The sequence below is a fragment of the Staurois parvus genome, unplaced genomic scaffold (assembly GCF_062004578.1).
Source record: "Staurois parvus isolate SC_StPar_1 unplaced genomic scaffold, SC_StPar_1.0 ptg002776l, whole genome shotgun sequence".
In the NCBI taxonomy this organism is placed as follows: domain Eukaryota; kingdom Metazoa; phylum Chordata; class Amphibia; order Anura; family Ranidae; genus Staurois; species Staurois parvus.
In genome coordinates, this window is record NW_028320572.1 from 35,978 (window position 1) to 50,062 (window position 14,085).

Here is a 14,085-nt window from a genome sequence, read left to right on the forward strand (position 1 = left end):
GAGTCGGGATCCCAACGGGTGCGCCCTCCGTGGAGTCGGGATCCCAACGGGTGCGCCCTCCGTGGAGTCGGGATCCCAACGGGTGCGCCCTCCGTGGAGTCGGGATCCCAACGGGTGCGCCCTCCGTGGAGTCGGGATCCCAACGGGTGCGCCCTCCGTGGAGTCGGGATCCCAACGGGTGCGCCCTCCGTGGAGTCGGGATCCCAACGGGTGCGCCCTCCGTGGAGTCGGGATCCCAACGGGTGCGCCCTCCGTGGAGTCGGGATCCCAACGGGTGCGCCCTCCGTGGAGTCGGGATCCCAACGGGTGCGCCCTCCGTGGAGTCGGGATCCCAACGGGTGCGCGGTGGGAGCTATGCACATATTTGACAGCACACCATGGATCTTCAAAGAGCATCCAAAGGCTTTACTCAACAATGATTAGGGGATCCCAACGTGTACACCCCTCGTAGAGAGGGGATCCCAACGTGTACACCCTTCGTAGAGAGGGGATCCCAACGTGTACACCCTTCGTAGAGGGGGGATCCCAACGTGTGCACCCTTCGTAGAGAGGGGATCCCAACGTGTGCACCCTTCGTAGAGGGGGGATCCCAACGTGTGCACCCTTCGTAGAGAGGGGGGATCCCAACGTGTGCACCCTTCGTAGAGAGGGGGGATCCCAACGTGTGCACCCTTCGTAGAGAGGGGATCCCAACGTGTGCACCCTTCGTAGAGAGGGGGGATCCCAACGTGTGCACCCTTCGTAGAGAGGGGGGATCCCAACGTGTGCACCCTTCGTAGAGAGGGGGGATCCCAACGTGTGCACCCTTCGTAGAGAGGGGGGATCCCAACGTGTGCACCCTTCGTAGAGAGGGAGGGTCCCAACGTGCGCACCCCTGTAGAGGTAGGGTCCCAACGTGCGCACCCTCCGTAGAGAGGGAGGGTCCCAACGTGCGCACCCCTGTAGAGGTAGGGTCCCAACGTGCGCACCCTCCATAGATTCGTTGGGTTTTATATATGGCACAAGTCCCTAGGAAGCAGTGAGGCAAAGTGATGGTAACTGACAACTGATCCTGGTAGCGGTGAATTAGAATTATATGTGATCAATTGTCACTTCAGGACTAACAAGATCTCCTCTGCAGGAGGACGGTGGTCCAGCACGTCATCCAGTCCTATCAGAGATTACCAGGAAACACTCTACTACGCAGCTTCCGTGTCACATACAAGAGACACGTACTAACCATGGATGACCTGAGCACCCTGTACGGCCAGAACTGGCTGAATGACCAGGTAAGTGACAGCCGTGATCAGCAGTGTGGTCTGTACAGGACGGAGGGACGGGCGTATTAATGGCTGTGTATTTTGCAGGTGATGAACATGTATGGGGACTTAGTCATGGATGCGGTACCAGAAAAGGTCGGTGTCCTTTGAATATTTCCTCTGTGATGATTGACATGATACAGTTGGTTCCCTAGGAAGCGGCCATTTTTGTTTTATAATTTATAACACATTCTGACTCTTTTGTTAGTATATTCCCAGTATTATCTAGTAAAGTACTTAAGTCAGCCAGAATGCCCCCCCCCATCACACCCTCAGTCACACAGACCCCTCTTCTGGGGTCCAGCAATGTGGTGGAGGATGGGAGGTGGAGGAGGAAGATGCTGGGAGAGGCTCTGTATACCACCTGTCCTGGATCAGAGTCATGTAGTGCCATCAGGCAAGCTGGCCGCCATCACTAGAGCAATAAATGGCGCTAGGCATCCTGGCCCCCAAACAATCATTGGTGGTTGTGGTGCTGGCGGCTGACCTGCCCGCACCATAACTCCATACACTGATCCAAAGCAGACTAGTTCCTGTGTTTGCCTCACCCGGGGGGGAACTCCGATGCCACCACAGGGTGCTGCTTCCATGTACATGCACATACGTAAATGCACGCGTTGCGCGCCTTGCATACAAAAACGTCAGTTGTGCTGCAGGTTACATATCGCCACGCACGCCAGTCATTGAAGGTGGAACTAAAGCCTTCATACTTACCTGTCCAACAGTCCTGCAGCAGCACCGGCATCTTCTTCTGGGTGCGGGTCTTTGGGCCCCTGGATTGGCCAGCGGGGGGATGATGTCACTCTTGCACATGCGCAGGAGGCCGCCGTCCCAACACTCCGAAACCGGTTCGGCACTATAAGCTGAGCTGCGCATGCATCGCTCAGTTTACGGTGCCGGAGGAGACGGTGAGCAGGCAGGTTGGGGCAGAAGAGGCCTTGCATGCAATAGCAGGGGTGTGGGAATGTTTGAAAAAACGACTTGTCCAGGGACTGAATCCGTTCCAATCTACTTGTTCAGATGAAGAAAAAAAATACATTTAAATCGGAGGTGATATTAGGAATGTTGGGGGCTTTTAAAATCAAAAGGGGGACTTAAACGTTTAATAATTTTACCATTGCCCTGTTTATCTCCTCCTCCCCTCCCTGCCTGTCTCCAGCACCGCCCCCAGGACTAGCAGGGAGGGGAGAGACCTGCGTAACAGGTGTATCGCAATTGACGTTTTCATGTGTAGGTGCCCCAACGTGTGCTTTTACGTTTGTACGTGCGTACATATATGTGGGGGGGGGTCAAGATTTTTTTTTTTTTTTTTTGACGGGATGTTATGTGCTTGGCTGTATCTTTTTACTTTTTTACAATGGGAAAATAAAACTTTTTTTTTTTTATTTTCATCACATAGGGGACTAACATGTCCTTATGTGATGATTTTTGGTGACAGGTTCTCTTTATTGAGACATCCAGTGTCTCCCCTGTACTCCACTAAATGTAATGCAGTGCACATCACCAGGGCTGCTGTTAGAAACCATGGGACCCCTTACAGCCAACCTGACAGGGCCCCCCCAAACCGCAGGCCCTATACAGCCAACCTAGCAGGGTCCCCATCCCCACAAAAAGAACAGTTCACTATGCTTTAGTTATGAATGAACACAATGAGTGATTGGTAATGATCACTCGTGTTCATTCAGTAAAGGAAGGGGCTGGTAAATTACTGGAACCGATCCCCTGTATTTCCCTGCAGGAGCTGAAAGCCAGCGGAGGGGGGAGAAGAGAAGAAGCCAGCTTTCAGCTGCTGCAGAGAGCCATACAGGGAATTGGTTCAAGTAATTCTCCCCCCCTTCACGGCCGTGCCGCTCACCCTCTCTGCCCACATTCACCCACCCTGCTGGCCTGGGCCCTGTACAGGGGGACAGATTTTACTGAAAAATTGAATAGTGTGTGCGCCAGCAGGGCTGGGCTGAGACCTGTTGAGAGGGAGTACTGAGACAGGGTGCTGTAATGTTCTCAGGAAGCTGTGTACAGCACCCTGCTGGCCTCTCCCACCAGCCATGATCTGCCTGCATTGCATATAGTAGCACAGGGACTCAGTGATAACATCACTGTGCTGTGTCTAAATAAGGTTTTATTTAAAAAGTCGTTCACATGTTGCTGAGGGGGAAGGGATGACCCAGGGAAGGCAAAATATAAGCAGATAAACTTCAGTGGACAGATCATTTTTCTGATGACCGGATCTTCCTCCCTTTTTTAGGTTCACTTTTTCAACAGTTTTTTCTACGACAAATTGAGAACCAAGGGATATGACGGAGTAAAGAGGTGGACAAAGAATGTAAGTGTGTCCTGATGAAGGGAAGATTGCTGGTACCTGTAGTTGTTTCTTGATCCTGCTGCTGCTGCCGACAGCTAGTGACTGCACCCCCCCCCCCCCCCTCCAAGCATGCTTTACCCTAAAAGTTAACATTCCCTCTGAGCATGCCAGACACGGAAGCAGATCTGTGCTGGCATGATCATTTTTCATCCCTGGAAGTTGCCGGATACTGTGCCAACACATGGCGTGCCTATACCTCCCATTGTCAGTTTTGCTGCCAGGTTCCCCCGTCTAGTCTTGCTGTGCCCTGCATTATCAGTGTACTGGACACCATACACAAATACAGCAGCTGAGCCGGGCCCCCAGTGCCTTCCGGCTGTGCCCTGGCTGGGCCGGGCCCCCAGTGCCTTCCGGCTGTGCCCTGGCTGGGCCGGGCCCCCAGTGCCTTCCGGCTGTGCCCTGGCTGGGCCGGGCCCCCAGTGCCTTCCGGCTGTGCCCTGGCTGGGCCGGGCCCCCAGTGCCTTCCGGCTGTGCCCTGGCTGGGCCGGGCCCCCAGTGCCTTCCGGCTGGGCCGGGCCCCCAGTGCCTTCCGGCTGGGCCGGGCCCCCAGTGCCTTCCGGCTGGGCCGGGCCCCCAGTGCCTTCCGGCTGGGCCGGGCCCCCAGTGCCTTCCAAGCAGATGTTTAAAATGAAAATAGACTTTTTTGTTCATATTTATACATTCCCATGGCTTCAGAAAAGTGAGTGTCGGCTGGTATAATGACACTTGAAACCATGGCAACATATAAACAATAACCACATGTGCCAGATCTCATACAGCACTAAAGCAAATACATCGGGTGCAGGCATCATCGGCCGGCACCCAAAAACTCCACCCCTACTATGGGAAATAAAATGATATATTCTCAGGACTTGTCCCTGTAAAAAAAGAAAATATGACTATCCCATGCAGTTCAGCCTTGTCTTGCTTGTAGTAAAGTTCACCTATGCTGCTCCACACTACAGGAAAATTCTGATCCGGTTCATGCTCACACCACGATGTGTCTGCACGTGCACCGGACCCCCTACACGTGCAGGAAAGCTGCAGACCCTACCAGTAACCTGGTGGAGACCATGCTCCATTTCTGTGCATGCACCAGATCCAGCAAGTTGCCCCCTGGGATGGGTGATGCAGTATAAATCCCAAGAGGCAGTTTGCAGGACTCTGTGGAGAAGTCGGGGACAGAACAGAGGAACATTCGAAAAGTGGTGACGGTTCGCTTTAATTTTCAGGACACAAAAGTGTATTTCAGGTGTGCCAGCAGTGTGAGATCATTAAAGCTCCTCTTACATAATGCTCTGGAGCGGCTTCCCTGCCGCTGTACCCAGCCATATGTCGCTCTGTTGCTGCTCCCTTGCTAGCGATTTAGTTTCAGCAGTGCTTCGGGCACCAACACAGCGACTTCCACCGGGGAGAACAAAAGCCGAATTTCCGTCATTCTGCCCCTGGCAAGGTGTCACCGCCGCACAATCACAGATGAGGTATTGCCAGGCTTGCAGAGAATACACGGCTGCCGGCTCCCACATCTGCCAGGGAGACATGGAAATGAGTCTGGTATTAGAAATGAATTATATTGGTAATACAAGGAGGAAAGTTTACTAAGTAGTTTGGTAAAGTGATAGTAATGATGGGGGGGGGGGGCAGAAAATGTTCATTCTAACAAACGGGAGATCTGGGACATTTTTGCTAATCATTTGAAGTGATTGCAACGGTCAAAGAATGAACTATGGGGGAGGGTGTGACAGTGATGGGTATGTACAGGAGAGGAGTGTGGAGGTATGACAGTGATGGGTATGTACAGGAGAGGAGTGTGGAGGTGTGACAGTGATCGGTATGTACAGGAGAGGAGTGTGGGGGGTTTGACAGTGATCAGTATGTACAGGAGAGGAGTGTGGAGGTATGACAGTGATGGGTATGTACAGGAGAGGAGTGTGGAGGTGTGACAGTGATCGGTATGTACAGGAGAGGAGTGTGGGGGGTATGACAGTGATCGGTATGTACAGGGGAGGAGTGTGGGGGGTATGACAGTGATCGGTATGTACAGGGGAGGAGTGTGGAGGTATGACAGTGATCGGTATGTACAGGGGAGGAGTGTGGGGGGTATGACAGTGATCGGTATGTACAGGAGAGGAGTGTGGGAGGTATGACAGTGATCGGTACGTACAGGAGAGGAGTGTGGAGGGTATGACAGTGATCGGTATGTACAGGAGAGGAGTGTGGAGGGTGTGACAGTGATCGGTATGTACAGGAGAGGGTGTGACAGTGATCGGTATGTACAGGAGAGGGTGTGACAGTGATCGGTATGTACAGGAGAGGAGTGTGGAGGTGTGACAGTGATCGGTATGTACAGGAGAGGAGTGTGGAGGGTATGACAGTGATCGGTATGTACAGGAGAGGAGTGTGGAGGGTGTGACAGTGATCGGTATGTACAGGAGAGGAGTGTGGAGGTATGACAGTGATCGTTATGTACAGGAGAGGAGTGTGGTGGGTATGACAGTGATCGGTATGTACAGGAGAGGAGTGTGGAGGGTATGACAGTGATCGTTATGTACAGGAGAGGAGTGTGGAGGTGTGACAGTGATCGGTCGGTATGTACAGGAGAGGAGTGTGGAGGGTGTGACAGTGATCGGTATGTACAGGAGAGGAGTGCGGAGGTGTGACAGTGATCGGTATGTACAGGAGAGGAGTGTGGAGGTGTGACAGTGATCGGTATGTACAGGAGAGGAGTGTGGAGGTATGACCGTGATCGGTGTGTACAGGAGAGGAGTGTGGAGGTGTGACAGTGATCGGTATGTACAGGAGAGGAGTGTGGAGGTGTGACAGTGATCGGTATGTACAGGAGAGGAGTGTGGAGGTATGACAGTGATCGGTATGTACAGGAGAGGAGTGTGGAGGTATGACAGTGATCGGTATGTACAGGAGAGGAGTGTGGGGGGTGTAAACAGTGATCAGTATGTACAGGAGGAGTGTGGGGGGTTTGACAGTGATCGTTATGTACAGGAGAGGAGTGTGGAGGTGTGACAGTGATCGGTATGTACAGGAGAGGAGTGTGGAGGGTGTGACAGTGATCGGTATGTACAGGAGAGGAGTGTGGAGGTGTGACGGTGATCGGTATGTACAGGAGAGGAGTGTGGAGGTATGACAGTGATCGTTATGTACAGGAGAGGAGTGTGGTGGGTATGACAGTGATCGTTATGTACAGGAGAGGAGTGTGGAGGTGTGACAGTGATCAGTATGTACAGGAGAGGAGTGTGGAGCTATGACAGTGATCGGTCAGTATGTACAGGAGAGGAGTGTGAAGGGTGTGACAGTGATCGGTATGTACAGGAGAGGAGTGCGGAGGTGTGACAGTGATCGGTATGTACAGGAGAGGAGTGTGGAGGTATGACAGTGATCGGTATGTACAGGAGAGGAGTGTGGCGGTATGACAGTGATCGGTGTGTACAGGAGAGGAGTGTGGAGGTGTGACAGTGATCGGTATGTACAGGAGAGGAGTGTGGAGGTATGACAGTGATCAGTATGTACAGGAGAGGAGTGTGGAGCTATGACAGTGATCGGTATGTACAGGAGAGGAGTGTGGAGCTATGACAGTGATCGGTATGTACAGGAGAGGAGTGTGGGAGGTATGACAGTGATCGGTGTGTACAGGAGAGGAGTGTGGAGGTATGACAGTGATCGGTGTGTACAGGAGAGGAGTGTGGAGGTATGACAGTGATCGGTGTGTACAGGAGAGGAGTGTGGAGGTGTGACAGTGATCGGTACGTACAGGAGAGGAGTGTGGAGCTATGACAGTGATCGGTCGGTATGTACAGGAGAGGAGTGTGGAGGTATGACAGTGATCGGTATGTACAGGAGAGGATTGTGGAGGGTATGACCGTGATCGGTACGTACAGGAGAGGGGTGTGGAGGGTATCACAGTGGGCAGTATGCGGAGGAGAGGTGTGGAGGGTATCACAGTGGGCAGTATGGGAGGAGAGGTGTGGAGGGTATCACAGTGGGCAGTATGGGAGGAGAGGTGTGGAGGGTATCACAGTGGGCAGTATGGGAGGAGAGGTGTGGAGGGTATCACAGTGGGCAGTATGGGAGGAGAGGTGTGGAGGGTATCACAGTGGGCAGTATGAGGAGGAAAGGTGTGGAGGGTATCACAGTGGGCAGTATGAGGAGGAGAGGACTGTGGAGGGTATCACAGTGGGCAGTATGTGGAGGAGAGGTGTGGAGGGTATCACAGTGGGCAGTATGCGGAGGAGAGGGGTGGAGGGTATCACAGTGGGCAGTATGCGGAGGAGAGGTGTGGAGGGTATCACAGTGGGCAGTATGCGGAGGAGAGGTGTGGAGGGTATCAGAGTGGGCAGTATGCGGGGGAGAGGTGTGGAGGGTATCACAGTGGGCAGTATGTGGAGGAGAGGTGTGGAGGGTATCACAGTGGGCAGTATGAGGAGGAGAGGTGTGGAGGGTATCACAGTGGGCAGTATGCGGAGGAGGGGTGTGGAGGGTATCACAGTGGGCAGTATGCGGAGGAGGGGCGTGGAGGGTATCACAGTGGGCAGTATGTGGGGGAGAGGTGTGGAGGGTATCACAGTGGGCAGTATGAGGAGGAGAGGTGTGGAGGGTATCACAGTGGGCAGTATGCGGAGGAGGGGTGTGGAGGGTATCACAGTGGGCAGTATGCGGAGGAGGGGCGTGGAGGGTATCACAGTGGGCAGTATGCGGAGGAGGGGTGTGGAGGGTATCACAGTGGGCAGTATGTGGGGGTACAGCACAGCATAAAGTGAAGAGGACAGCCCAGTCATGTAAACAGCCTCTCCCCCTCATGATGGAGCTTTCTGATGCATTAAGCAGTGTGGTAGGTCTGCACACTGTGACCTACTGACCTGCGTTTTATGAATGGGCTGTATAGTTCAGACCATGATGTAGAGATACATTGCAGTGTACAGTGGATAGGTTGAGTTTATGGTGGTTGAGGGTCTGCCCAGGTGTCTATAAATGGCGGTTTATGCTGTGTCATGTGATTCTCCATCTCCTCTACCTCCAGGTTGACATATTCAGTAAGCAGTTGTTGTTGATCCCCATACACCTGGAGGTGCACTGGTCTCTCGTCTGCGTCAACGTCAGTAAACGGACCATTACTTACTTTGATTCCCAGCGTACGCTGAACAGGCGCTGCCCGAAGGTGAGCTCTGCCGCCACCCATTGTGTGCTCCGCCTCCTACCTGTATGCCTGTCTCCCCCGGTCCTGCCTTGTCTCCCCCGGTCCTGCCTTGTCTCCCCCGGTCCTGCCTTGTCTCCCCCGGTCCTGCCTTGTCTCCCCCGGTCCTGCCTTGTCTCCCCCGGTCCTGCCTTGTCTCCCCCGGTCCTGCCTTGTCTCCCCCGGTCCTGCCTTGTCTCCCCCGGTCCTGCCTTGTCTCCCCCGGTCCTGCCTTGTCTCCCCCGGTCCTGCCTTGTCTCCCCCGGTCCTGCCTTGTCTCCCCCGGTCCTGCCTTGTCTCCCCCGGTCCTGCCTTGTCTCCCCCGGTCCTGCCTTGCCTCCCCCGGTCCTGCCTTGCCTCCCCCGGTCCTGCCTTGCCTCCCCCGGTCCTGCCTTGCCTCCCCCGGTCCTGCCTCCTGTCTCCACAACCGTCAGCTTTGATCGCTCTCTCAGTAGACTACAGAACTGTATTGGGCGCCTCCTAGTGTGGGCTCACAGTATTGACAGAGCATAGAAATAAAGCTGCTCCACTGACTTGTAAATGGCCCTTTAAATGAAAGATGTTGCCATAAACGGTGAAGAGTTCTGGAGATAGTTAATTGCTCCCACAGTTGATTTGTTCACACCAAGCTGCTTGCCTATTGCAGATTCAGTCTTCCCAGCCTGGTACAGGTCTACAATTTTGTTTCTGGTGTCCTTCGACAGCTCTTTGGTCTTCACCATAGTGGAGTTTGGAGTACGACTGTTTGAGGTTGTGGACAGGTGTCTTTTATACTGATAACAAGTTCAAACAGGTGCCATTGATACAGGTAATGAGTGCAGGACAGAGGAGCCTCTTAAAGAAGAAGGTCCAGGTCTGTGAGAGCCAGAAATCTTGCTTGTTTGTAGGTGACCAAATACTTATTTTCCACCATAATTTGCAAATAAATTCTTTCCAGATCAGCCAATGTGATTGTCTGGATTTGTTTTCTCATTTTGTCTCTCATAGTTGAGGTCTCCCTATGATGCCAATTACAGGCCTCTCTCATCTTTGTAAGTGGGAGAACTTGTACAATTGGTGGCGGACTAAATACTTTTTTGCCCCACTTTTTTGCTAGGCAGCAGGAGATGCTTGTATTCTAGTAACCGAGGACGTTAGGCAGCAGGAAATGCCTGTATCCTAGAAACCGAGGATGCTAGGCAGCACGAGATGCCTGTATCCTAGTAACCGAGGACGTTAGGCAGCAGGAAATGCCTGTATCCTAGAAACCAGGACGCTAGGCAGCAGGAGATGCCTGTATCCTAGTAACGGAGGACGCTAGGCAGCAGGAGATGCCTGTATCCTAGTAACGGAGGACGCTAGGCAGCAGGAGATGCCTGTATCCTAGTAACCAAGGACGCTAGGCAGCAGGAGATGCCTGTATCCTAGAAACCGAGGGTGCTAGGCAGCAGGAGATGCTTGTATCCTAGTAACCGAGGACACTAGACAGCAGGAGATGCCTGTATCCTAGTAACGGAGGACGCTAGGCAGGAGGAGATGCCTGCATCCTAGAAACCGAGGATGCTAGGCAGCAGGAGATGCTTGTATCCTAGTAACGGAGGATGCTAGGCAGGAGAAGATGTCTGTATCCTAGTAACGGAGGACGCTAGACAGGAGAAGATGTCTGTATCCTAGTAACGGAGGACGCTAGGCAGGAGAAGATGTCTGTATCCTAGTAACGGAGGACGCTAGGCAGGAGAAGATGTCTGTATCCTAGTAACGGAGGACGCTAGGCAGGAGAAGATGTCTGTATCCTAGTAACGGAGGACGCTAGGCAGGAGAAGATGTCTGTATCCTAGTAACGGAGGACGCTAGGCAGGAGAAGATGTCTGTATCCTAGTAACGGAGGACACTAGGCAGGAGAAGATGTCTGTATCCTAGTAACGGAGGACACTAGGCAGGAGAAGATGTCTGTATCTTTATAACTGAGGATGTTGGGCCGCAGGTGTCTTTTAAATCTACATTTCCATCCAAGATCCTGTCGACATGGTGACAACACTGCTGCACAGTTTTTAATGCACAACAACCAGTATTGTCAGCCTGTTACAGGAAGTGGAATTCTATCAGGCAATAACGAGATTTCCCTTCCCTCCTTAGCACATAGCCAAATACCTGCAGGCTGAAGCCGTGAAGAAAGAGCGTGCAGAATATATGGACGACTGGAAGGGATACTTCAAGATGGTGAGCGCAGAAGTCCATTCCTTCTGTTCTTGTATGTTCTGTGATGGACCGCATTGGGAGCGATTTTGTTCTTTTTGTCATTTTTTTGTTCTTTTTAATTTTAGAATGTGGCAAGACAGAATAATGACAGCGACTGCGGCGCGTTTGTATTGCAGGTGAGGATGCTCAACCTCTAAATCGCCAATGATCGAATCAATGACCGCTTCCCCCTCCTGTGTCGGAGGAGCCGTCTACCGCCTACCTTCATGGTCCCAACCCTGCTTTTCCTACTACTCGTCCCTCAGCTTCTTTTCTTAACCTGAACCCTCATCTCCCCATCCCTTCATTCTACAGGTGCAACTCGAAAAATGAGAATATGGTGCAAAAGGTCATTTATTTCAGTGCAGCAACTTAAAAGGTGAAACTAATATATGAGATAAACTCATTCCATGCAAAGAAAGATAGTTCAAGCCGTGATTTGTCATCATTGTGATGATTATGGCTTACAGCTCATGAAAACCCCAAATCCACAATCTCAGAAAATGTGAATATTCCATGCAATCAATAAAACACGGATTGTACATAGAACAATATCGCACCTCTGAAAAGTAGAAGCTGCATATGTACTCAGTACTTGGTTTGGGCCCCTTTTGCAGCAATTACTGCCTCAATGCGGCGTGGCATGGAAGCTATCAGCCTGTGGTACTGCTGAGGTGTTATGGAAGACCAGGATGCTTCAATAGCGGCCTTCAGCTCTTCTGCATTGTTCGGTCTCATGTCTCTCATCTTTCTCTTGGCAATGCCCCATAGATTCTCTATGGGGTTCAGGTCAGGCGAGTTTGCTGGCCAATCAAGCACAGTAATCCCACGGTCATTGAACTAGGTTTTAGTGCTTTTAGCAGTGTGGGAGGTGCCAAGTCCTGCTGGAAAATGAAGTCAGCATCCCCATAAAGCTCGTCTGCGGAAGGAAGCATGAAGTGCTCCAAAATTTCCTGGAAGCGTCTTACCTGGGCTAAAGAAAAACAGACTTGGTCTGTTGCTCAGTGGTCCAAAGTCCTCTTTTCTGATGAGAGCAACTTTTGCATCTCATTTGGAAACCAAGGACCCCGAGTATGGAGGAAGAATGGAGAGGCCCAAGGACCCCGAGTATGGAGGAAGAATGGAGAGGCCCAAGGACCCCGAGTATGGAGGAAGAATGGAGAGGCCCAAGGACCCCGAGTATGGAGGAAGAATGGAGAGGCCCAAGGACCCCGAGTATGGAGGAAGAATGGAGAGGCCCAAGGACCCAGAGTATGGAGGAAGAATGGAGAGGCCCAAGGACCCAGAGTATGGAGGAAGAATGGAGAGGCCCAAGGACCCAGAGTATGGAGGAAGAATGGAGAGGCCCAAGGACCCAGAGTATGGAGGAAGAATGGAGAGGCCCAAGGACCCAGAGTATGGAGGAAGAATGGAGAGGCCCAAGGACCCAGAGTATGGAGGAAGAATGGAGAGGCCCAAAGACCCAGAGTATGGAGGAAGAATGGAGAGGCCCAAGGACCCCGAGTATGGAGGAAGAATGGAGAGGCCCAAAGACCCCGAGTATGGAGGAAGAATGGAGAGGCCCAAGGACCCCGAGTATGGAGGAAGAATGGAGAGGCCCAAGGACCCCGAGTATGGAGGAAGAATGGAGAGGCCCAAGGACCCCGAGTATGGAGGAAGAATGGAGAGGCCCAAGGACCCAGAGTATGGAGGAAGAATGGAGCGGCCCAAGGACCCCGAGTATGGAGGAAGAATGGAGAGGCCCAAGGACCCCGAGTATGGAGGGAGAATGGAGAGGCACACACTGCAAGATGCTTGAAGTCCAGTGTGAAGTTTCCACAGTCTGTGTTGATTTGGGGAGCCATGTCATCTGCTGGTGTTGGTCCACTGTGCTTCATTAAGTCCAGGGTCAACGCAGCCATCTACCAGGAGATTTTGGAGCACTTCATGCTTCCTTTCACAGATGAGCTTTATGGGGATGCTGACTTCATTTTCCAGCAGGACTTGGCACCGCCCACACTGCCAAAAGCACCGAAACCTGGTTCAATGACTGTGGGATTATTGTGCTTGATTGGCCAGCAAACTCGCCTGACTTGAACCCCATAGAAAATCTATGGGGCATTGCCAAGCGAAAGATGAGACATGAGACCGAACGATGCAGAAGAGCTGAAGGCCGCTATTGAAGCATCCTTGAGTACATATGCATTCTTCTACTTTTCAGAGGTGCGATATTGTTCTATGTACAATCCGTGTTTTATTGATTGCATGGAATATTCTCATTTTCTGAGATTGTGGATTTGGGGTTTTCATGAGCTGTAAGCCATAATCATCACAATGATGACAAATCACGGCTTGAACTATCTTGCTTTGCATGTAATGAGTCTCATATATTAGTTTCACCTTTTAAGTTGCTGCACTGAAATCAATGAACTTTTGCACAATATTCTAATTTTTCGAGTTTCACCTGTACAACCCACTCACCACATTACGACCCTCTTCTCCTATTCCCTCTTATATACTATTCCCTACTTTTTCCAAGACCAGCTCACCGCATTACAATGCTCTCCTCCATATCGATCCCTACCTACCCATTCCAAGACCACCACACCACTTTATGACCCTCTCCTACTGTTGCTGCCTTATATAGAATTCCCTTCCCTACCTTCCCTTTCCAAGACCACCACACCATGTGATGGCCTTATCCTCCTATTTCCCCTTAAATCTTTCCCTACCTACCCATTCCAAGACCACCACATTTGAGCCCTCTCTTCCTATTGCCCCCCTATATATCATTCCCTTCTTGCCCATTCCGAGACCACCACACCGTGTTATGGCCCTTTTCTCCTATTGCCCCCTTTTCTATAATTCCTTTTCCCTACCCTATCCAAGGCCACAGCACCATGTTATGGCCTTATGCTCCTTTTGCTCCCTTATATATCTTTCTCTACCTACCCTTTCCGAGACCACCACACCACACGGTGACCCTCTCTTCTTTGTGTCCCCTTATAGATCATTCACTTCTTACCCATTACGAGACCACCACACCACGTTGTGTCCTTTTCCTG

General features: G+C 51.8%; 1 protein-coding gene across 2 annotated transcripts in view; it reads left to right on the plus strand.

Annotated features, from left to right (window-relative positions):
• Positions 1–14,085, plus strand: part of LOC149429141 (sentrin-specific protease 3-like) — a 39,539-nt gene that overhangs the window by 24,452 nt on the left and 1,002 nt on the right. For both annotated transcript variants that reach the window (XM_089666683.1, XM_089666682.1), the window contains exons 5-10: positions 1,121–1,268; positions 1,347–1,394; positions 3,544–3,621; positions 8,672–8,809; positions 10,940–11,023; positions 11,128–11,178. In XM_089666683.1, coding sequence (XP_089522809.1) covers positions 1,121–1,268; positions 1,347–1,394; positions 3,544–3,621; positions 8,672–8,809; positions 10,940–11,023; positions 11,128–11,178 — 547 coding nt within the window. The remainder of the gene's footprint in view (positions 1–1,120; positions 1,269–1,346; positions 1,395–3,543; positions 3,622–8,671; positions 8,810–10,939; positions 11,024–11,127; positions 11,179–14,085) is intronic.